The 23,631-nt window shown below is 39.3% G+C and overlaps 1 protein-coding gene across 3 annotated transcripts in view; it reads left to right on the top strand.

The window, feature by feature from the left end:
• Positions 1-23,631, top strand: part of PRKDC (protein kinase, DNA-activated, catalytic subunit) — a 214,591-nt gene that overhangs the window by 18,425 nt on the left and 172,535 nt on the right. For all 3 annotated transcript variants that reach the window (XM_042923148.1, XM_042923150.1, XM_042923151.1), the window contains 10 exons: positions 1,146-1,310; positions 1,755-1,923; positions 7,951-8,000; positions 8,868-8,993; positions 10,525-10,677; positions 12,159-12,274; positions 12,811-12,970; positions 13,938-14,024; positions 14,475-14,594; positions 15,031-15,190. In XM_042923148.1, the coding sequence (XP_042779082.1) occupies positions 1,146-1,310; positions 1,755-1,923; positions 7,951-8,000; positions 8,868-8,993; positions 10,525-10,677; positions 12,159-12,274; positions 12,811-12,970; positions 13,938-14,024; positions 14,475-14,594; positions 15,031-15,190 (1,306 nt within the window). The remainder of the gene's footprint in view (positions 1-1,145; positions 1,311-1,754; positions 1,924-7,950; positions 8,001-8,867; positions 8,994-10,524; positions 10,678-12,158; positions 12,275-12,810; positions 12,971-13,937; positions 14,025-14,474; positions 14,595-15,030; positions 15,191-23,631) is intronic.

Genomic DNA, 23,631 nt, shown 5'->3' with positions numbered 1-23,631 from the left:
TATAGTTATTTCCCTCTTAGTGGATCTCTATGACTTCTACTTTATAGAGAAAATGGCTTGCTACTTCTCTTTCTACAGATCTGCCCAATCAGTGTCTACTCTCTTTTTCAGGGAAGGAGAGTCCCTCTTCCCAGCTTTCTACTCTTACTACTCATTCCATTTCTGATAATTTCCTCACTTGCTTCCAAATCATCTTTCCTCCTCTTGCTTTGTTTAAATCTTCATTTCCATTTGTCTCTGTTGGGTCCTTTATATTTAGGGCAGAAGAACCTGTATGTGAAGAGGCTCAGATGTAAATGAAAACAAGGAATTTTTTTTTTTTTTTTTTTTTTTTTTTTTTTTTTTTTTTGAGAGAGTTTTGCATGCATGCACATGCGTGAGCAGGGCAGGGGAAGAGGGAGAAAGAGAGAGAATGTTAAGCAGGCTCTATGCCCAGTGCAGAGCCTGACTCAGGGCTCGATCCCACCACTGTGGGATCATGACCTGAGCCAAAATCGAGAGTTAGGTGCTCAATCCCGACTGAGCCACCCAGGCACGCCAAGAACATGGAATTTTCAACTTTATACACTGTGGTCTGACCAACTTCAACTTGTTCACTGTGGTTAGATATGTTCACAGTGTAGCTGGAACGTGATAGTCAAGAATGAAGGGAGAGGGAGTCTACAAAGATGAACTAGTCAGATCCTCAGGGAAGCTAGATTAGATCTGAACTCCAAAGAAGCCTTTGAAAAATCTGAAGCTCGATAGTAGCATTATCAGATTTGTGAGTGACACAGGTGGCTCCGGATGTAGTGTGCAGCACGGTGTAGTAGTGAATTCCAGCTTTGTGTTTACTTCTCAGTCTCCCCTTCTAGGTGACCAGCCTTACGGTGCAGAGACCACATCTTACTGGTCTTTGGTAGCTGCCATCTAAGCAATATCTAGGATAGTCGACAATCAATAGATGTTTTGTGTATAAATAAATATTTAGAGTAACAGATTATTTTTAAAAGCATCTTTATGAGATATATTTTATAACTGTGTTTCATCTCCATTAAAAAGTTTGTTGATATTCAGTTTATAATCACATGGCTTAACATGATACTTTAAATCTTATTATTTTGACATTGACGAGATTGATAGACTTTTGTTTACCTTTCTGAAAGCCTTGCAAGGTTATAAATGCAAAAGATGTTGACTTCATGTATGTAGAGCTCATTCAGCGGTGCAAACAGCTGTTCCTCACCCAGACAGACACTGTTGATGACCACATTTACCACATGCCAAGTTTCCTCCAGTCTGTTGGAAGTGTTTTGCTTTACCTTGATACAGTAAGTGAAATTAATTAAACTGAGCACTATTTTAATTAATCTCAGTTCTTCACATAATTCGACGGTGTCATAGGAATTGTATGCATTCAGTATAGGCACTGTTGTGATCAAGACATTTTTAATTAGTATTTTGTGTTAATTATTGTCATGAAGCTTGACTTTTTGTTATCCAAAGCAGGAAAACTTATTTGTTATTTGTTCCATTTTTATAAAAAGATTAAGATTGCTGCTTGGGGTAGTTTGCACCGTAAGTATCAGACAGTTTTACTCTTGATTTTTTTAGGCAGTCACAGTGTTAAGCTTATTAGTAGATTAGGTATAAGCCAGGTTTTTCATTTATCTAGTATGTGTCTACTTGAGTTGTAATTATTTTAGATATTTATATCATTCCTATATTTATTTATTTCCTTCTCTAACTTTTAGTTTGCTCTCCATTTCTGCTAGGTTCCTGAGGTGTATACTCCAGTTCTGGAACATCTCATTGTGGCACAGATAGACAGTTTCCCACAATATAGTCCGAAAATGCAGTCAGTGTGTTGTAAAGCCATAGTAAAAGTTTTCCTAGCCTTGGTGGGGAAAGGACCAGTTCTCTGGAATTGCATCAGTACTGTGGGTGAGTTTGGAACTCACCCTTGTTTTTATGATGATGAATGATGAATACCTAGCATGTTGTTTGATGTAGATATCTTTTGTATCTTTTTTTTTTCAATATATGAAATTTATTGTCATATTGGTTTCCATACAACACCCAGTGCTCATCCCAAAAGGTGCCCTCCTCAATACCCATCACCCACCCTCCCGTCCCTCCCATCCCCCATCAACCCTCAGTTTGTTCTCAGTTTTTAACAGTCTCTTATGCTTTGGCTGTCTCCCACTCTAACCTCTTTTTTTTTTTTTTTTCCTTCCCCTCGTCCATGGGTTTCAGTTAAGTTTCTCAGGATCCACATAAGAGTGAAAACATATGGTATCTGTCTTTCTCTATATGGCTTATTTCACTTAGCATCACACTCTCCAGTTCCATCCACGTTGCTACAAAGGGCCATATTTCGTTCTTTCTCATTGCCATGTAGTACTCCACTGTGTATGTAAACCACAATTTCTTTATCCATTCATCCGTTGATGGACATTTAGGCTCTTTCCATAATTTGGCTATTGCTGAGAGTGCTGCTATAAACATTGGGGTACAAGTGCCCCTGTGCATCAGTACTCCTGTATCCCTTGGGTAAATTCCTAGCAGTGCTATTGCTGGGTCATAGGGTAGGTCTATTTTTAATTTTCTGAGGAACCTCCACGCTGCTTTCCAGAGCGGCCGCACCAATTTGCATTCACACCAACAGTGCAAGAGGGTTCCCGTTTCTCCACATCCTCTCCAGCATCTATAGTCTCCTGATTTGTTCATTTTGGCCACTCTGGCGTGAGGTGATATCTGAGTGTGGTTTTGATTTGTATTTCCCTGATGAGGAGCGACGTGAGCATCTTTTCATGGGCCTGTTGGCCATCCGGATGTCTTCTTTAGAGAAGTGTCTATTCATGTTTTCTGCCCATTTCTTCACTGGGTTATTTGTTTTTCGGGTGTGGAGTTTGGTGAGCTCTTTATAGATTTTGGATACTAGCCCTTTGTCCGATATGTCATTTGCAAATGTCTTTTCCCATTCCGTTGGTTGCCTTTTAGTTTTGTTGGTTGTTTCCTTTGCTGTGCAGAAGCTTTTTATCTTCATAAGGTCCCAGTAATTCACTTTTGCTTTTAATTCCCTTGCCTTTGGGGATGTGTCGAGTAAGAGATTGCTACGGCTGAGGTCAGAGAGGTCTTTTCCTGCTTTCTCCTCTAGGGTTTTGATGGTTTCCTGTCTCACATTCAGGTCCTTTATCCATTTTGAGTTTATTTTTGTGAATGGTGTGAGAAAGTGGTCTAGTTTCAACTTTCTGCATGCTGCTGTCCAGTTCTCCCAGCACCATTTGTTAAAGAGACTGTCTTTTTTCCATTGGATGTTCTTTCCTGCTTTGTCAAAGATGAGTTGGCCATACGTTTGTGGGTCTAGTTCTGGGGTTTCTATTCTATTCCATTGGTCTATGTGTCTGTTTTTGTGCCAATATCATGCTGTCTTGATGATTACAGCTTTGTAGTAGAGGCTAAAGTCTGGGATTGTGATGCCTCCTGCTTTGGTCTTCTTCAAAATTACTTTGGCTATTCGGGGCCTTTTGTGGTTCCATATGAATTTTAGGATGGCTTGTTCTAGTTTCGAGAAGAATGCTGGTGCAATTTTGATTGGGATTGCATTGAATGTGTAGATAGCTTTGGGTAGTATTGACATTTTGGCAATATTTATTCTTCCAATCCATGAGCGAATGTTGAACCAGCCCTGCATCCCAGGAATGAATCCCACTTGATCATGGTGAAGAATTCTTTCTATATGCTGTTGAATTCGATTTGCTAGTATCTTATTGAGAATTTCTGCATCCATATTCATCAGGGATATTGGCCTGTAGTTCTCTTTTTTTACTGGGTCTCTGTCTGGTTTGGGAATCAAAGTAATACTGGCTTCATAGAATGAGTCTGGAAGTTTTCCTTCCCTTTCTATTTCTTGGAATAGCTTGAGAAGGATAGGTATTATCTCTGCTTTAAACGTCTGGTAGAACTCCCCTGGGAAGCCATCTGGTCCTGGGCTCTTATTTGTTGGGAGATTTTTGATAACTGATTCAATTTCTTCGCTGGTTATGGGTCTGTTCAAGCTTTCTGTTTCCTCCTGATTGAGTTTTGGAAGACTGTGGGTGTTTAGGAATTTGTCCATTTCTTCCAGGTTGTCCAGTTTGTTGGCATATAATTTTTCATAGTATTCCCTGATAATTGTTTGTATGTCTGAGGGATTGGTTGCAATAATTCCATTTTCATTCATGATTTTATCTATTTGGATCATCTCCCTTTTCTTTTTGAGAAGCCTGGCTAGAGGTTTGTCAATTTTGTTTATTTTTTCAAAAAACCAACTCTTGGTTTCGTTGATCTGCTCTACAGTTTTTATAGATTCTATATTGTTTATTTCTGCTCTGATCTTTATTATTTCTCTTCTTCTGCTGGGTTTAGGCTGCCTTTGCTGTTCTGCTTCTCTTTCCTTTAGGTGTGCTGTTAGATTTTGTATTTGGGATTTTTCTTGTTTCTTGAGATAGGCCTGGATTGCGATGTATTTTCCTCTCAGGACTGCCTTCGCTGCATCCCAAAGCGTTTGGATTGTTGTATTTTCATTTTTGTTTGTTTCCATGTATTTTTTAATTTCTTCTCTAATTGCCTGGTTGACCCACTCATTCTTTAGTAGGGTGTTCTTTAACCTCCATGCTTTTGGAGGTTTTTCAGACTTTTTCCTGTGGTTGATTTCAAGCTTCATAGCATTGTGGTCTGAAAGTATGCATGGTATAATTTCAATTCTTGTATACTTATGAAGGGCTGTTTTGTGACCCAGTATATGATCTATCTTGGAGAATGTTCCATGTGCACTCGAGAAGAAAGTATATTCTGTTGCTTTGGGATGCAGAGTTCTAAATATAACTATCAAGTCCATCTGATCCAATGTGTCATTCAGGGCCCTTGTTTCTTTATTGACCATGTGTCTAGATGATCTATCCATTTCTGTAAGTGGAGTGTTAAAGTCCCCTGCAATTACCACATTCTCATCAATAAGGTTGCTTATGTTTATGAGTAATTGTTTTATATATTTGGGGGCTCCGGTATTTGGCGCATAGACATTTATAATTGTTAGCTCTTCCTGGTGGATAAACCCTGTAATTATTATATAATGCCCTTCTTCATCTCTTGTTACAGCCTTTAATTTAAAGTCTAGTTTGGGGGCGCCTGGGTGGCTCAGTTGGTTAAGCATCTGACTTCGGCTTGGGTCATGATCTCGCGGTCTGTGAGTTCAAGCCCCGCATCAGGCTCTGTGCTGACGGCTCAGAGCCTGGAGCCTGTTTCAAATTCTGTGTCTCCCTCTCTCTCTGACCCTCCCCCATTCATGCTCTCTCCCTGTCTCAAAAATAAATAAACGTTAAAAAAAAATTAAAAAAAAAAGAAGTCTAGTTTGTCTGATATAAGTATGGCTACTCCAGCTTGCTTTTGGCTTCCAGTAGCATGATAAATAGTTCTCCATCCCCTCACTCTCAATCTAAAGGTGTCCTCAGATCTAAAATGAGTCTCTTGTAGACAGCAAATAGATGGGTCTTGTTTTTGTATCCATTCTGATACCCTATGTCTTTTGGTTGGTGCATTTAATCCATTTACATTCAGTGTTATTATAGAAAGATATGGATTTAGAGTCATTGTGATATCTGTATGATTTATGCTTGTAGTGATGTCTCTGGTACTTTGTCTCACAGGATCCCCCTTAGGATCTCTTGTAGGGCTGGTTTAGTGGTGACAGATTCCTTCAGTTTTTGTTTGTTTGGGGAGACCTTTATCTCTCCTTCTATTCTGAATGACAGACTTGTTGGATAAAGGATTCTCGGTTGCATATTTTTCCTCTTCAGCACATTAAAGATCTCGTGCCAACCCTTTCTGGCCTGCCAAGTTTCAAAAGAGCAGTCACAAGTCTTACAGGTCTCCCTTTATATGTTAGAGCATGTTTACCCCTTGCTGCTTTCAGAATTTTCTCTTTATCCTTGTATGTTGCCAGTTTCACTATGATATGTCGTGCAGAAGATCGATTCAAGTGACGTCTGAAGGGAGTTCTCTGTGCCTCTTGGATTTCAATGCCTTTTTCCTTCCCCTGTCAGGGAAGTTCTCAGCTATTATTTCTTCAAGTACCCCTTCAGCACCTTTCCCTCTCTCTTCCTCCTCTGGGATACCAATTATGCGTAGATTATTTCTTTTTAGTGTATCACTTAGTTCTCTAATTTTCCCCTCATACTCCTGGATTTTTTTGTCTCTCTTTTTCTCAGCTTCCTCTTTTTCCATAACTTTATCTTCTAGTTCACCTATTCTCTCCTCTGCCTCTTCAATCCGAGCCGTCGTCGTTTCCATTTTGTTTTGCATTTCGTTCAAAGCGTTTTTCAGCTCCTCCTGACTGCTCCTTCGTCCCTTGATCTCTGTAGCAAGAGATTCTCTGCTGTCCTCTATACTGTTTTCAAGCCCAGCGATTAATTTTATGACTATTATTCTAATTCACTTTCTGTTATATTATTTAAATCCTCTTTGATCAGTTCATTAGCTGTTGTTATTTCCTGGAGATTCTTCTGAGGGGAATTCTTCCGTTTGGTCATTTTGGATAGTCCTGGAGTGGTGCGGACCTGCAGGGCACTTCCCCTGTGCTGTGGTGTATAACTGGAGTTGGTGGGCGGGGCCGCAGTCCGACCTGATGTCTGCCCCCAGCCCACTGCTGGGGCCACAGTCAGACTGGTGTGTGCCTTCTCTTCCCCTGTCCTAGGGGCGGGATTCACTGTGGGGTGGCGTGTCCCGTCTGGGCTACTTGCACACTGCCAGGCTTGTGGTGCTGGGGATCTGGCGTCTTAGCTGGGGTGGGTAGGCAAGGTGCACGGGGGCAGGAGGGGCAGGCTTAGCTCGCTTCTCCTTAGGTGATCCACTTCAGGAGGGGCCCTGTGGCAGCGGGAGGGAGTCAGACCCGCTGCTGGAGGGGTGGCTCCGCAGAAGCACAGCATTGGGTGTTTGCGCGGAGCGAGCAAGTTCCCCGGCAGGAACTGGTTCCCTTTGGGATTTTAGCTGGGGGATGGGCGAGGGAGATGGCGCTGGCGAGCACCTTTTTCCCCGCCAAACTGAGCTCTGTCGTCCCGGGGCTCAGCAACTCTCCCTCCCTTTGTCCTCCAGCCTTCCCGCTTTCCGAGCAGAGCTGTTAACTTATGACCTCCCAGATGTTAAGTCCCGCTTGCTGTGGGAACACACTCCGTCCGGCCCCTCCGCTTTTGCAAGCCAGACTCAGCTCTGTTTGGCCGGCGGGCCGCCCCTCCGCCCGGCTCCCTCCCGCCAGTCCGTGCAGCACGCGCCGCCTCTCCTCCCTTCCTACCGTCTTCCGTGGGCCTCTCTTCTGTGCTTGGCTCCGGATACTCTGTTCTGCTAGTCTTCTGGTCGTTTTCTGGGTTAGTTAGGCAGGTGTAGGTGAAATCTAAGTGATCAGCAGGACGCGCGGTGAACTCAGCGTCCTCCTACGCCTCCATCTTCCCCCTAAATCTATCGACCAACCCCTAATCTTAACGGTGACACAGCATATACACGTGAATGTAAACCTCACCTCATCTTTAACACTCACCCTACACCTGATTCGCACCATGCATGTGCACTCACATCATCGATACAGGGAGATCACAGGACTGGTGTGACTTCAGCATTGGAGATTTCCCTGGCCAAAACCTTAACTGTAGCTAAGGCTTTCTCCCTCTTTTGTATCTTTTGATGCCTGGTGGGAACTAATGTTTTGGTGGATCAAAATCTCCTTTTTCATCCTTTTTTTTTTGAATCTTTTTTTTCTCCCTTTTGCTCCTGAATCTTAATGGTCTAAAATTTTACACTGCGGATATGAATAGACTTGAGAGGGAAAATTGAGAGGTGTGGTTATGTTTAGTAAAATAGTGGCTGTCATTTTCACTGAGTGTTTGGGTGTACTTTTTGATGTTTCCTTCATTTTTGTTTTCATTTTGTTTTTTTCAGTGCATCAGGGTTTAATCAGAATATGTTCTAAGCCTGTGATCCTTCAAAAGGTAAAGTCTGAATCTAATGTTTTGAAAATTAGTCTTTTGTCACTTAAAGTTAGAAGTGATGCTGGGATTTTTAGTCTGTAAATATACAAAAATGGCCTTTTTAGTTATAAGGCATGCCTTGCATTGTGAAAAGTGTAGGACATAATGCCTCTGTAGTTTTTCAGGTGAATAAATTCCTAAGTTATGGGACATCCTTAAATGTAACTTTACTGTTATATACACATTTTTACAAGAAGGGGGTGGCTTCTCTTGAAACTCTGAGACAGAATGCTTAGGCGTATCATGGGAGACATATCTTAGTTGCTTGAAGTTGTAGGAAATAGGAGGAGGTGGGAGATGGACCTGAGTAGGAAAATGAGACAAATGACCCCTAGCAGATTCCTTGGGCATTGTTTTGAGATATTTTTTTTTTTTTAATTTTTTTTTTTAATGTTTTTATTTATTTTTGAGACAGAGAGAGACAGAGCATGAACGGGGGAGGGTCAGAGAGAGAGGGAGACACAGAATCTGAAACAGGCTCCAGGCTCTGAGCTGTCAGCACAGAGCCCGACGCGGGGCTCGAACTCACAGACCGCGAGATCATGACCTGAGCCGAAGTCGGACGCTTAACCGACTAGAGCCACCCAGGCGCCCCGAGATATTTTTTTAATTCATCGCTATTTTAGTCCCAGTTAGAAAAATCATGATTTTTTTTTTTTTAGCTTGCTTTCTTATTATGCTTTCATGCTATACTATCTTCCTCAATCAAATTAGTATCTGACTAGTGAATGTTTTAGCTTAGGCAGTTCTGAAAATCAGAACATTCTGGCAGGCATGCTTATCTTGTGATTCCACCAGTAAATATTGGTTTGTTGTCTTCCCGCCCAGGGTGCTGAGTCTGAATCTGAAGACTATCGTGCATCAGGGGAAGTTAGAACTGGCAAATGGAAAGTGCCCACGTATAAAGATTATCTGGATCTTTTTAGAAGTCTCCTGAGTTGTGACCAGATGATGGTAAAAATGACTCGTTTAAAGCCATGAAAGTACTCTAATTCCTCTTTATTAGTCTACATACTTTTACCCTTAGGACTTGCCAATTTCAGAATTATATTTTACTAACTATTCAGTTGTTTTATTGCTAAAGTACTTCATGTAATAGAAAATTAAAGTGGTATCAGTTAGGAACAAAATCATAGAACTCATATAAACTTAATAATTGCCATAGCTGAGTCCTTATTTCATCTGTGAGTAGCCAGTGTAGTATGTTTGATGCTAAATTATTTTTCCTGACAGATCAGCCTCTTAGGTAGCAAAAGTATAACAGTATTATCACCATGGAAGAGCTATTCTCTTTTTATTTGTTAAAGATGAAGATTAAAAAAAAGATGAAGAGAAATGTTACTGACTCAGTAGTGTGAAGGCAATTGGTATATGGTTTTTTACGTCATTTATGATCAGAATAATGCCTCCTGCTTAATGTTTCTGATAGATGTTTCTCTAATGTCTCCTTTAAGCCAGGTTCTGGCCACCATTTCAGCATAGACTTTGACAAAGCATTATACCCTAGGAAAAACAATTTGTGTCCATAGATAATTTCTGTTCTCCTATCTTAGGAGTTTTTAGTTGTTTTCTTACTGAAGTAAAATAGTATAGCAGTGTTAGTGCTTTTACCTACAATATTTCTTTTTTATATATGATGTTAGGTGTTCCTATGTTTTGTGGTTAAGTTCCATAGAATATTTGCCTGAGTAAAGGCAGAGTCATTGGCCTATTTTTTGGAATAGTAGAATAGTTTCACTTAAAAAAAAATGTTTACTTATTTATTTTGAGAGAGAGAGAGAGAGAAAGCAGGGAAGAGGCAAAGAGATGGGGAGATAGAGAATTCCCAAGCAGCCTTTGTCTGCCAGTGCAGAGCTGACATGGGGCCTGAACCAATGAATTGTGAGATCGTGACCTGAGCCGAGACCAAGAGTCGGATGCTCAACCAACTGAGCCAGCCACCCAGGTGCACCAGAATAGTTTCACTTTTAAAGAAATGATAAATTATATTTTTAAGTCCATTCTGAGGATAGGTGTGCATTTATCCACGTGTATGTATGCTTGTATGTGTGTATATACAGATATGTGTGTAAGCATGCTTATTTATACACATATATATATAAATGTACATGCATGTGTATTTGTACAAACGTGTATGTAATATATGTGTGTGTGTATATATACCTAAGTGTTTTTACACACACGCTTTAGGTGGGATGAATGCTTTGATGAGGATTGGCCTAAATCTTCTCATTTGCCACTTTGTACTTAGTAAGTATCTGTTACATGTGTGGGTGAAGTCCTATCTGACTGAAATGATACTGTCCTAATAATTTAGGAGAGTGTCTACATTTTGCACCTGAAAACTTCCAGGTAAATCTCCTCCAGTTTACACAGAAGTTGCTATAATATCTGAATATGCAAGTACACATGTGCATTATAATTTAATATGGATATTGCTACCTTTTTGCATAAAATTTTGAAGCTTATTTTCTTTATTTTAAAGGATTTTCTTTTAGCAGATGAAGTATTTCTCTTTGTGAATTCCTCCCTTCAAAGTCTGAATCGTTTGCTATATGATGAATTTGTCAAATCAGTTTTGAAGATTATTGAGAAACTGGATCTTACACTAGAAAAACAGAATGTTGGGGGATATGAGGTTAGAAGTTTTTGTCAGTAATAATTTTGCATCATTTTTATAGCAGCTCTTTGTATGTAAACATCCAGGGGAAAATAAGCACATTTGTAGAATATTGTAGGAAATTGATTTCTGCAGCATTCATGTGTGTCATTGATACTTTGCTAACTGAATAGCTCAGTGTGTAGAAAATGTTATCTCTATATTGTTCAAAAAGTAATTTATATGTTTAATATTTCAAAACCATTTATTTTAAAAAATTTGTTTCCTAGGCTTGTTACTCATTTCTTAGCAATAGTAAAGAGTCAGATCTTACTTTGTGTAGGGGTGACTTACTATAGTGGGATAGGGAAACCTGGGATTCCTCTTGTTTATAGCTAAGGAAACGCTGAACTCTGGGTTCAAGGTTAAATGTGTTCTTGAGATAGTAGAATATAGGCAATAGGGAGAAAAGGAAAATACACCCTCCCTTTTTCCTGTACTCAGATTTCCTGGCCTGTGTGAAAAATAAGTCATGGTTTAAGGCTGCCAGCTAGAAGCCACTGTGCTCTTATCTGAGGGTGTGTTTTAGGAAAGCACGATGGGAATGACACCAGTGTCAAAGGACTTGAGTTCCAGTGGAAAATACTAATTTGCTTTTCAGCCCAGGGATTTTTTCTGAGACTAGATTCTGCTCGTTAGTGCATACGTACTTGCACTGTAATACCATGAAGTTAGACAAAAGACAGTGGAGTGATTATGCAGAGGATAGATAAAGGAAGCAGTAACTGTATTGCATTTGCATTGTTCTGTTTTTTATGTTGGTTGATGGGAACAGCAGTATTTTTCATGCTTTGCGCGTGTCTAAAATAATTTCATTGAAAAACTTGCCAACAGGGACTTCTAGAACTATGTCCTCCCAACAAACCTGCTTTTTAGGACTTGCATCTTTGTCACTTTTGTTGTCTTCAGTGGCTTCCCTTGTACTTCCTTTCTCTTCTTGTTTTCTCTCTTCTGTTTCCTGCCCTTTTTACTTCACCTCCAGCAGGGCAGTGGTCACCTCTGCGACCATTTCCCATTTAAACCTAGAATCCACCCCAATCCTCCTTTATAGCTTCCAGTGTGTATTTCTAACTGCTTGTTTTACATTTCCACCTGAGTTTGGTGACACATAGTCTGTTCATAGTGAGTTACTGTTACTTAATACTATTAATGATTCCTGTTTCTCAGTTTGAAACCTCAAAGTCCTTATGGACACGTTCTAATGTTCTGAACGTGTACCTCTGTCAAGGCATCATTGCTAGTTCCTTCAAGAAGGTATAGCCCTCCCTCTTCATATTTTTGTATTTGTACTATTCTTTTATCACTTCACTTTGGCACTTCCTTTGTCTTTTTCTTTAATGTTTTTGAGCTTTGTCATCTTTATTAAATTATAAACTTTATTAAATTGTATTACTTGTAATTGAGGACCCATATATGCCTTTCTCACTTTGATAAAGTCTTTGGATACATCTACTTTCAAGGATGAAAACGAAGCTACTGGTGTTTGGGTGATCCCGACCTCCGATCCAGCTGCTAACTTGCATCCTGCTAAACCCAAAGATTTTTCAGCTTTCATTAACCTGGTGGAAATTTGCAGGTATTTAAAAAAATTCTAAGTATTTAGACACTTCTATGGATGTATGAGATGAAAAAGTAAAAGACTTAAAATCTAAAATTGCTTATATGAATCTTTATATCTAAATGTACCAGCTTAGAATTATCGTCGTTTTCTGTTTAAAAGATCCTCAGGTAGGGAGGGGTGTCTGGGTGGCTCAGTCAGTTAAGCATCTGACATTTGATTTCGGCTCGGGTCATGATCTCATGGTTCCTGGGATCAAGCCCCATGCTGGGCTGTGCACTAAAAGCGTGGAGCCTGCTTGGGATTCTCTCTCCCTCTCTTGCTGCCCCTACTCTGTGCTTGCTTGTGCACATGCTCTCTCTCTGTCTCTCTCTCTCAAAGTAAATAAATAAACTTAAAAAAAAAAAAGATATCCTCGGGAAAAGAGGAACATGAAAGTATTTACATAATGGAATCATATACCTTTTTGATTATATCCCTTATAATTTTGAAGCAGAATAAAAAATATTATATGATAAAAACTTCTACATTAAGCTTTTAATTTGTTTTTACAGAGAGATTCTTCCTGAGAAACATGTAGAATTTTTTGAGCCATGGGTATATTCATTTGCGTATGAATTAATTTTGCAGTCTACACGGTTGCCTCTCATCAGTGGTTTTTACAAATTGCTTTCTGTTGCTGTGAGAAATGCCAAGAAAATAAAATATTTTAAGGTGAGTGTTTTTTTGTGCGGACATTGAATATTCCTGTGTTTTTTAGGTTGCACGAGTGTGTATAAGTGCATTATAAAATAGTATAGTATATTGCAGTTTTAAAGTCTCATTTTCTGTGCTTTTAAAAATAGTGTGAGTGGCAATTGGATGAGACTGTAAAAAAAGTTAATGGTATTTTCTGCTCTGCTTTACAAGCATCTGGCTGGTAAGGTTAGATTACCAGAGGTTCTCAAAGTGTGGTCCTAGGACCAGCAGCATCAGCATTACCTGAGAAATCTGTGCCCTCTCCAGACTTAGCTAATCAGAAACTCTGGGGGCAAGGCCGCACAGTCTGTGCTAGTAGACCACCCAGGTGATCTGGTGGCTAGTGACATTGGAGAATAACTAGGTTAGTGCACCTAATGCTCCAGTTTATCCCGAGCAGTCCAATCGGTTGATCACAGGGTGGGCAGGGTCTCTTGGTTCGTAGGTGTATGTACTGGAAGACAGGAAAGGGAAAGGGGAAGTGGACTTACCCAGGCCTCTGGCTTTTGACTAGTCATTCACCTATTACCTTAACGTTTTGTTTCTCTCTGGCCTCTGCCTAAAGTGTTATCAGAGCTGGGTTTTTTTCCCCCTCCGCGCAAGACGTTGGCAAAGTGAAAATGGATTCACTCCTTAGAAGTAAGACTGAGGGGCCCCTGGGTGGCTCAGTCGGCTGAGTGTTCCACTTGGGCTCAGGTCATGATCTCACGGTTGATGAGTTCGAGCCCTGCGTCGAGCCATGTGCTGACAGCTCAGAGCCTGGAGCCTGGTTCTGATTCTGTGTCTCCCTCTCTGCCCCTCCCTGGCTTGTGCTCTCTCTTTCTCCCTCTCTCTCAAAAATAAACATTAAAAAAAAAAAAGAAGTAAGACTGGGAACTGCTACATTAGGACACAGAATTACATGATGTTGTTCACTTTACTAATTTACTGCTTTATTCAACAGGGAGTTGGGCTAAAGAGTCAGACACAGTCTCCTGAGGACCCAGAAAAGTATTCTTGCTTTGCTTTGTTTGCAAAATTTGGTAAAGAGGTAATTTTTAAATGATTTATCCAATGTTTTCATGGGCTATTTAAAAATTAAAGTATGTTGATAAAAAAATCTTAGTGATCATAAATTATCTAATGACTTAAAAATTGGTTTGCTTAATCCAGATTGGGGTTAAGGGATTAGGAAGCACTAACAGAGGAAATCGTTGTATTTCAAAAGTCCCTTGAGTTTTCATTAAATAGTTTGTATGATGTCAACTCAAAACTAATGGATTCTTTAGCTCTCCATATAATGAGAATTAAGTACTTCAACAGATGAATTTTTCCTGGAGATCAGTGCTTACTTTGTAAATAACAGTAGCCATGTCATATAAAAGCTGCGTGATCAATTTTTGTGTTTGAGAATAAGGGTAAATATTTTTTAGCTGATTCTCAGATTATAGGCTCTATTCAGGTACACAGGTCCATCTTTTTCTTTTTCTTTTTTGTTAAGGTTTCATTTAAAATGAAGCAATACAAAGATGAACTTTTGGCCTCCTGTTTGACCTTTATTCTGTCCCTGCCACATGACATCATTGAACTTGATATTAGAGCCTATGTTCCTGCATTGCAGGTAAATACATTGTCTTAAGCAAATCCATTTTTTTCCCACATAATGTTATGTTTTCTAGAAAACATGGAACTGTCAAGGTCTTGCCACTATAGTTATAGCAGGTGCTTACCCATCAGACACCCCTGGTTCAAGTTCTACTTCTGCCACTTAGTAGCCTTGGGACTTGGGACACTTGGCTTGGCCTCTCAGAACTTCCCTGACAGGTGGATGTGAAGATTAAACTTTCCTTGTGTTGAAAGTTTGCAGTAGAACACCAGCTACATAGACTGGTGGTGCTCCTTTTCCCAGGAATGACCTTGGATGCCCCTCCTTACCTCCAGCAGTATCTGTCAGTAGAAAGGCTTATTCACTAGAAACCACAACTAATTGGTGTTTTTTTCTCTTTAAATGTTAAATTCCCTGTATTTCAGTTTACCTTGTTTGTATTGATATGTAGATGGCTTTTAAACTGGGCCTGAGCTATCCCCCACTGGCAGAAGTAGGCCTGAATGCCCTAGAAGAATGGTCCGTTTACATCTGCAAACATGTAATTCAGCCCTATTATAAAGACATTTTACCCAGCCTTGATGGATATCTGAAAATTTCAGCCTTGTCAGGTAAGGCTTGGAAGAATTGTGATGTGTATCTTAAATAAAATGGCAATGTAATAACTTTAGTAGGACTATTTGTATTTCTGCAACTTCTGTAATTTGAGCCTAACGTATTCAAAATATGTTTGAGATTTTTGTAATATTCCCAATTTAGTCAATATAATTGGGACATAAGAAAATACTTGAGATATTAAACCTTGTTTTCATTTTATTCACTTATATCCTACCAAGATTTATAGAATCTTCAAGGACAAAACTCTGTCTTTAATATATTGAACTCCTTATAAATCCTAATACACTGCCTTGCAAATAAATAAATAGTTAAATAAGTAGGGATTAAAACTATGAAAATTTAACAGTAATTTTATATTTTGTTAATTTTTATTGGTTTTCCAAATATAATTGATTAAACACTAATGTTAGCCAGTTTAGAAGAATTGCCATAGTCGGTTTGGGAAAAGATTCAAAGGAAAAAAATGATTGGGCCAGGCAAAAGTGTGACCAGTCAAGAAAAGTAGTAATTAGAGTTCAGGGGGACAGATTTACTTGAACCAGAATGAACATGGACACTGTTCTTAGATGGAGCAAAAAGAAAGATTCAGACTGGAGAAAGTGAAGCATTGCTAAGACTTTACAAGTTAGTGTCATGAAAAATTAAGTGAGTTAAGTATTAAATTTGTAAAATTTTATCTACATGAACTGTTTTATTATTCAACTTAAGTATTGTTGATTTGGAAATAGTAAGTGAAAGTTGTGTGACACATTTTGTTCACTGAGTCGGTTTTTCTGACACCCTTGATGTATATTCAGAGTTCAAGAAGAGTCACAATTTTGGGAGATTTTTCTGTAAATGTTAGCAATAACAAGCTTATTTAGAGACAAAAAAAAATAAGTTAATGTTTATAGGTTACTTAGGCTTTTAAAATTCACATCATATAAGGATTGCTGTATTTGAGTAGATCACTAAAAAACATGGACTTAGTTAAAAAAAAAATGAAGATATCTCATAGCAAATACTTTGTTGGTACTTTTTGTTTTCTAGAATTTAGTTCTGTCAATTAGCTCATTGAAAAGATTTATGTCGGGGCTCCTGGGTGGCTCAGTTGGTTAAGCATCCAGCTTAAGCTCAGGTCATGATCTTGTGGTCTGTGAGTTCGAGCCCTGCGTCGAGCTCTGTGCTGACAGCTCAGAGCCTGGAGCCTGCTTTGGATTGTGTGTCTCCCTCTCTCTCTCTGCCCCTCTTCCGCTCATGCCTCTGTGTGTGTCTCTCTCTCAAAAGTAAATAAAATTTTTTTAAAGAATAAAAAAAGAAAAGATTTATGTTTTTTAAAAAATTATAAGGGAAAATACTGTGATTATTTTTTTAAATTGTTTTGAGAGAGAGCATGTGTGCACACAGGCATGCAAGCAGGGGAGAGGGGGGAGAGAGAGAATATTAAACAGGTTCCACGCCTACCACGGAGCCCAAAGCTCACAACCACGAGATCATGACCTGAGCTGAAATCAGGAGTTGGACACTTAACTGAGCCACCAATGCACCTTGATACTGTGATTCTTTTAAGCAAAAGGATATTGCTATTCATAAATATGTGTACTTTAGACAATTAGAAGATAGGGAAAAACAGAGAGTAGGTAAAGTAAATAATAAAAGAAAATCCATAAACTTAAAGACAACTCCTATTTTTAGTAATGTTTTATTTGAAATTATATCAGACTTTCAGGACAGTTGCACTAATAGTGAAAGGAACTCCTGTATACTCTACACAGATTCCACAAGTAAGGTTTTGTTCCCTGTTTTATTGTTGCATGTATTCTCCTTATATTAGGTGATAATATGTGTGTGTATTTATACATGACATTTTTTTCTGAACCCTTTATAAGTTGCAGACATCATGGATGTTTATGCCTAAATGTTGCAATGTGTATTTCTTTTTTTTTTTTTTTAATTTTTTTTTTAACGTTTATTTATTTTTGAGACAGAGAGAGACAGAGCATGAACAGGGGAGGGGCAGAGAGAGAGGGAGACACAGAATCTGAAACAGGCCCCAGTCTCTGAGCTGTCAGCACAGAGCCCAATGCGGGGCTCGAACTCACGGATCGTGAGATCATGACCTGAGCCAAAGTCGGACGCTTAACCGACCGAGCCACCCAGGTGCCCCAACAATGTGTATTTCTTAAGAGTGAGGACATTATTTCATACAACCATGGTATCATTATCAAAATCAGGAAGAATAACACAGATACAGTATTTTTTTCTAATCTATAATCCATATGTAGATTTCTCAGTTGTCCCATTAATTTCTTTTATAGCTATACTTTTCCTGATACAGCATTCAATCTAGGACTATGTGTTGGATTTAATTATCATAATGCCTTAGCTTTCTTTAATGTGGGTAGCTCTTTAGCCTGTCTTAGTTCTCATGTGTGGGCTTGTCTGTTTTCTCATGATGAGGTTCAGGGATGCTATTTTGGCAGAAACACCCAGAACTGATGCCATGGCCTCCTCATAGCATCATGATAGTAATTGGTGCCATTACCAGTTATGTTCATTTTGACAGTTTGGTTAGTGAGTTTCTGCTCCACCTTTATGTAACCCTAAAGTTATAGTTTTACCTTTGTGGGAGTTAGTCATTTGAAATCCTCTTCCTTTCTTCTCCTAAAGTATTCAGTCCTAAGGCCTTTAGGCAGCACAGAGCAAGTTAGGTGTTAGGGTAGCAGTGGTCGTCCCCAGGAACATAAGGGGGGCAACTTGGAGGGGCAGCCTGGCATGGAGCTGGAGCAGGGTGGGGGGTTCCCGCATGTTGGGCTTCATAAGGTGTGGAGGTCAAGGCGGGATGGGGAAGGTGACATATGGGTGATTGATCAAATAAATAAATAAAGGCTAACAGAAGCTAGATTTCTCTTTGTTAGAGAAGGGAGTTACAAATAGAGAAAGAGAAAACTAAAGTGAACCCTATGGTATTGGATAGCAAATGGATGTATTGGTGTGAGATCATGGTACTTCCTCTTTCCCTCTCCCCGTCTTTTTCTCTGCCTTTCTTCCTCTCTGTCTCTCTTGCTCACACACACAGACACTTATATACATACACACATATGGGTAAATTAAGGTAAAAATAGAGACGACAGAGTGAGTCAAGAGTTGGGTAAAAATAGAGATGACAGAGTGTGTGTGTGTGTGTGTGTGTGTGTGTGTGTGTGTGTGTGTGTGCGTGTGCGTGCACATGCACACATGTATTCCAAATCAGTCCATTGAAAGGGCCTGCTTTGGAATAGTGATACCTTAATAGTAATGAACAAACCTAGTGCCCAGATCATGGTTTCTAAATGTCATTTTACATTGAAAGGAACCAGAACTCCTTGGAGAGATGACTGGCTCCAGCCTGGGACAGGGGAAATACAAGATGAACCTAGAATGTTATATTTTCTGAGACATCAGGAAATTAAGAAGGTGTTCAAAGAATGATGGAGAAATGTTACAGGCAAAATTGGGGATAATTTGGATCAGCAAAAAAAGATAATCATAGGAGGATCAAGACAGTAGAGTAGGAGAATCCTGAGCACACCTCCTTCTGTGAATGCACGAAGGCTACAACTACATATAGAGCAACTCTCACTCAGAATGACCTGAGACTAACAAAAGAGCTCTTTTATGGCTAAAGATCAAGAAAAAGCCACATTGAGACACATAGAAAGGGCAGAGATGCAGACTGTTGAGACCCTTACCCCTAGTGCAGTGACCCACAGCAGGAGGGTTATCACAGGCATGGAGGAGTGAAGGATTCAGGCCACACTGGGGACCTGTATCAGGAAGATGAGCCCCATAACATATGGCTTTGAAAACCAGTGAGACTTAATTCTGGAAGAGCTGGAGGGCTATGGGAAACCAAGACTGCATTCTTTTTTTTTTTTGATTTAACTTTATTTTTTATTTTTTAACATTTACATCCAGATTATTTAGTATATAGTGAAGCAATGATTTCAGTAGATTCCTTAATGCCCCTTACCCATTTAGCCCATCCCCCCTCCCACAACCCCTCCAGCAATCCTTAGTTTGTTCTCCATATTTATGAGTCTCTTGTTCTGTCCCCCTCCCTGTTTTTATATTATTTTTGTTTCCCTTCCCTTATGTTCATCTGTTTTGTATCTTAAAGTCCTCATATGAGTGAAGTCATATGATTATGTTTTTCTCTGACTAATTTCATTTAGCATAATACCCTCCAGTTCCATCCACGTAGTTGCAAGTGGCAAGATTTCATTCTTTTTGATTGCTGAGTAATACTCCATTGTATATATAGACCACAACTTCTTTATCCATTCATCCATCGATGGACATTTGGGCTCTTTCCATACTTTGGCTATTGTCGATAGTGCTGCTATAAACTTGGGGGTGCATGTGTCCCTTCGAAACAGCACACCTGTATCCCTTAGATAAATGCCTAGTAGTGCAATTGTTGGGTCGTAGGGTAGTTCTATTTTTAGTTTTTTTGAAGGCCCTCCATACTGTTTTCCAGAGTGGCTGCACCAGCTTGCATCCCACCAACAATGCAAAAGAGATCCTCTTTCTCCGCATCCTCGCCAACCTCTGTTGTTCCCTGAGTTAATGTTAGCCATTCTGACAGGCGTAAGGTGGTATCTCATTGTGGTTTTGATTTGTATTTCCCTGATGATGAGTGATGTGGAGCCTTTTTTCATGTGTCGGTTGGCCATCTGGATGTCTTCTTTGGAGAAGTGTCTATTTATGTCTTTTGCCCATTTCTTCACTGGATTACTTGTTTTTTGGGTGTTGAGTTTGATAAGTTCTTTGTAGATTTTGGATACTAACCCTTTATCTGATACGTCATTTGCAGTTATCTTCTCCCATTCTGTCAGTTGCCTTTTAGTTTTGCTGATTGTTTCCTTTGCTGTGCAGAAGCTTTTTATTTTGATGAGGTCCCAGTAGTTCATTTTTGCTTTTGTTTCCCTTGCCTCCAGAGACATGTTGAGTAAGAAATTGCTGCGGGCAAGATCAAAGAGGTTTTTGCCTGCTTTCTCCTTTTTTTTTTTTTTCTTAATGTTTATTTTTATTTTTGAGAGGGAGAGAAAGTGCGTGAACAGGGGCGGGGCAGAGAGAGAGGGAGACACAGAATCTGAAGCAGGCTCCAGGCCCTGAGCTGTCAGCAGAGTCCAACGTGGATGTCCAACCACAAACCATAAGATCATGACCTGAGCCAAAGTTGGGCGCTTAACTGACTGAGCCACCCAGGTACCCCAAGACTGTACTCTTAAAGGGCCTATGCAGAAACTTACTCACTCTGAGACTAAACAAGGAGGCAACAGTTTGAAAAGCACCTGGTCCACATATGAGGGAGATTTATTGACTGATTTTAGAGTGTGCCAGAGGGGCAGGGCTGTTAGTAACTTTCTCTGGGAATAGAAGTGTTGATGGATGCCGGGTCTGACACCTTGTCTGTCTTGCAACACTCATGCCACCCCGGTGTTCCCAGCAAACCACCTTTGTGCGACCTACCCACCTCAGCAGGCACCATTCCAAAATGGCTCCCACCCTGCTGTACTGGCTGGTGGCCTTGATCCCACCCTAAGCAGATGCAACTCCATCACATCCTGTGGGCAGCCTCAGCCAGGACTGCCCCCCACCCATCAGCTTCTGCCCTGTGGGGGCAGCCCCACCACCAGTGTACCTAGAACAATCACAGCTGGGCTTCAGAGCCAGCAGATTAGATGATATAGAAGAATGGATCAGTGACTGGAAGACAGAGTGGTGGAAGTTACCCAAATGAAACAGGAAAAGGAAAAATGAATTTTTACAATTAGAATAGATTAAGGGCCCTTTGGGACAACATCATGCATACTATCATTGGCATTATGGGAGTCCAGAAGAAGTAGACAAAAGGGCAGAAATTTTACTTGAATAAATAATGGCTGAGAACTCTCCTAACTGGGGGAAGGAAACGGATATCCAGGTACAGGAAGCACAGAGAGTTCCAAACAACATGAACCCAAAGAGGTCCATATCAAGCCACATAATTAGAATGGCAAAAAATAAAGATAAAATCTAAAAGCAGCAAAAGAAAAGCAACTAATTATATACAAGGAAAGCCCCATAAGGCTCTGAGCTGATTTTTCAGCAGAAACTTTGCAGGCCAGAAGAGTGGCATGATATATTCACAGTGATGAAAGGGGGAAAAAAAACTAAAATCAAGAGCACTCTTCCCAGCAAAGTTATCATTCAGAATTAAAGGAGAGAGAGTGTCCCAAACTAAAGGAGTTCATCACCATTAAACAGGCCTTATAAAAGAGACTTAAGCTGAAAAGAAAGGGTATTAATTAGTAGCAAAAAAATATAAAAAGTATAAATCTTCCTGATCAAGGTAAATACATAGTGAAGAAAGTGGATTAATTGCTTTTAAAGTTTATATGTAGGTTAAAAAACAAAAGTAAAATCAGTGATATCTACAATAATTAGTTAAGGGGTACGCAAAAGAAAGATAAAACATGTCGGGGGAGTAAAAATATGGCACTTTTAGAATATGTTCAGATTTCAGTAACGATTAACTTAAAATAGAATGCTGTATATGTAGGGTATTATATATGAAACTCATGGTAACCAGAATTCAAAACCCTGTAATAGATCTGTAAAAAATAAAGAGGAAAGAATCCAAATATAACACTAAAGAAAGTCATCAAATCACAAGGGAGGAGAACAAGAGAAGAGGAATGGAACAAGAAGAACTAAAACACAACTAGAAGACAATGAACAAAATGGCAATAAGTGCATACCTATCAATAATTAAATGTAAATGGACTATATGCTCCAATCAAAAGACAAAGGATGAATGGATTAAAAAACTAAATTAAGACCCATTAATATGCTGCCGGTAATGACTCATGTCAGACCAGAAGACAAAAAGACACATACAGACTGAAAGTGAAGGAATGGAAGATATTCTATGCAAATGGAAATGAAGAAGAAAAAAAGCCAGGGTAGCAGTACTTATTTCAGACAAAATAAACTTTGTTTTAATTATATTTTAAAAAATTTTTACTTTTTGTCTCTTTTATGTGAGGTACAATAGTCTTAAAAATAAAGACTATAACAAGAGACAGGCTAACTCGATAATGATAAAGGGATCAATTCAATAAGGGCACATAATAGTTGAAAGTATCTGTGCACTCAGTATATGAGCACCTAAATATGTAAAGCAAATATTTATAGACAAAAGGAGAAATAATAATACTAGGGGATTTACTTTAACACCCTACTTACATCAATGGATAAATCGTTTAGATAGAAAATCAGAAAGGAAACAGTGGCCTTCAGTGACACACTGGGCCAGATGGACTTAACAGATATGTACAGAACATTCCATCCAAAACCAGCAGAATATGTGTTCTTTTCAAGTGCATGTGGAGTATTCTCTAAGACATTCTTTAGGACAGATCATGTGTTAGGCCACAAAACAAATCTCAGTAAAGGTAAGAAGACTGAAGTTGTATCAAGCATCTTTTCTTACCACAATAGTACAAAACTAGAACTCAATTGCAAGGAAAAAGAATTGGAATAGACAAACACGTGGAGGCTAAACAACATGCTCCTAAACAACTAATGAGTCCATAAAGAAAGCAAAGAGAAAATTAAAAAATATACTTTGAGACGAATGAAAATGGAAATACAACATTCCAAAGTCTATGGGACACAATAAAAACAGTTCTAAGAGGGAAATTTATAGCAACATAGGCCAGCCTCAGAATACAAGGATAATCTCAAACAATCTAACCTACACTTAAAGGAACTAGAAAGAGAAAAGCAAAGCACAAAGTTAGTGAAAGGGATAAGGATCAGACCAGAAATAATTGAAACAGACCAAAAAAAAAAAAAAAAAAAATTAATGAAACAGAGCTGGTTCTTTGGACACTTTAAAAAAATAGAAAAAAGATAAATCTTTAGCTAGACTCATTAAGAGCCCAAATCAAATCCGTAATAAAAGAGAAGCTATAACTAATACCACAAAAATTTTACAAGGGATTATGAGAGACTACTACAAATAATTATATGCCAATAACTGGACAACCTAGTAGAAATAGATAAATTCTAGAAACATGTTGAGGTGCCTGGGTGGCTCAGTCGGTTGAGTATCCGACTTCAGCTCAGGCCATGATGTCACGGTCTGTGGGTTCCAGCCCTGCATCGGGCTCTGTGCTCACAGCTCGGAGCCTGGAGCCTGCTTCGGATTCTGCGTCCTCTCTCTGCCCCTCCCCTGCTTGCATTCTGTCTCTGTGTCTCTCTCTCTCCAAGATAAATAAACATTAAAAAAATTTTTTTTAAAAATTCTAGAAACCTGCAATCATCCAAGACTGAATTAGGAAAAACTAGAAAACCTGAACAGACCTATTACTAGTAATGAAATTGAATCGGTAATCAAAAACCCCCCTCACAAACAAATGTCTGG

This window comes from Panthera leo, chromosome F2, assembly GCF_018350215.1.
Source record: "Panthera leo isolate Ple1 chromosome F2, P.leo_Ple1_pat1.1, whole genome shotgun sequence".
Taxonomy (NCBI): domain Eukaryota; kingdom Metazoa; phylum Chordata; class Mammalia; order Carnivora; family Felidae; genus Panthera; species Panthera leo.
Note: the sequence above shows the minus strand (reverse complement) of the source record. Positions and strands in the feature narration are given on the sequence as shown.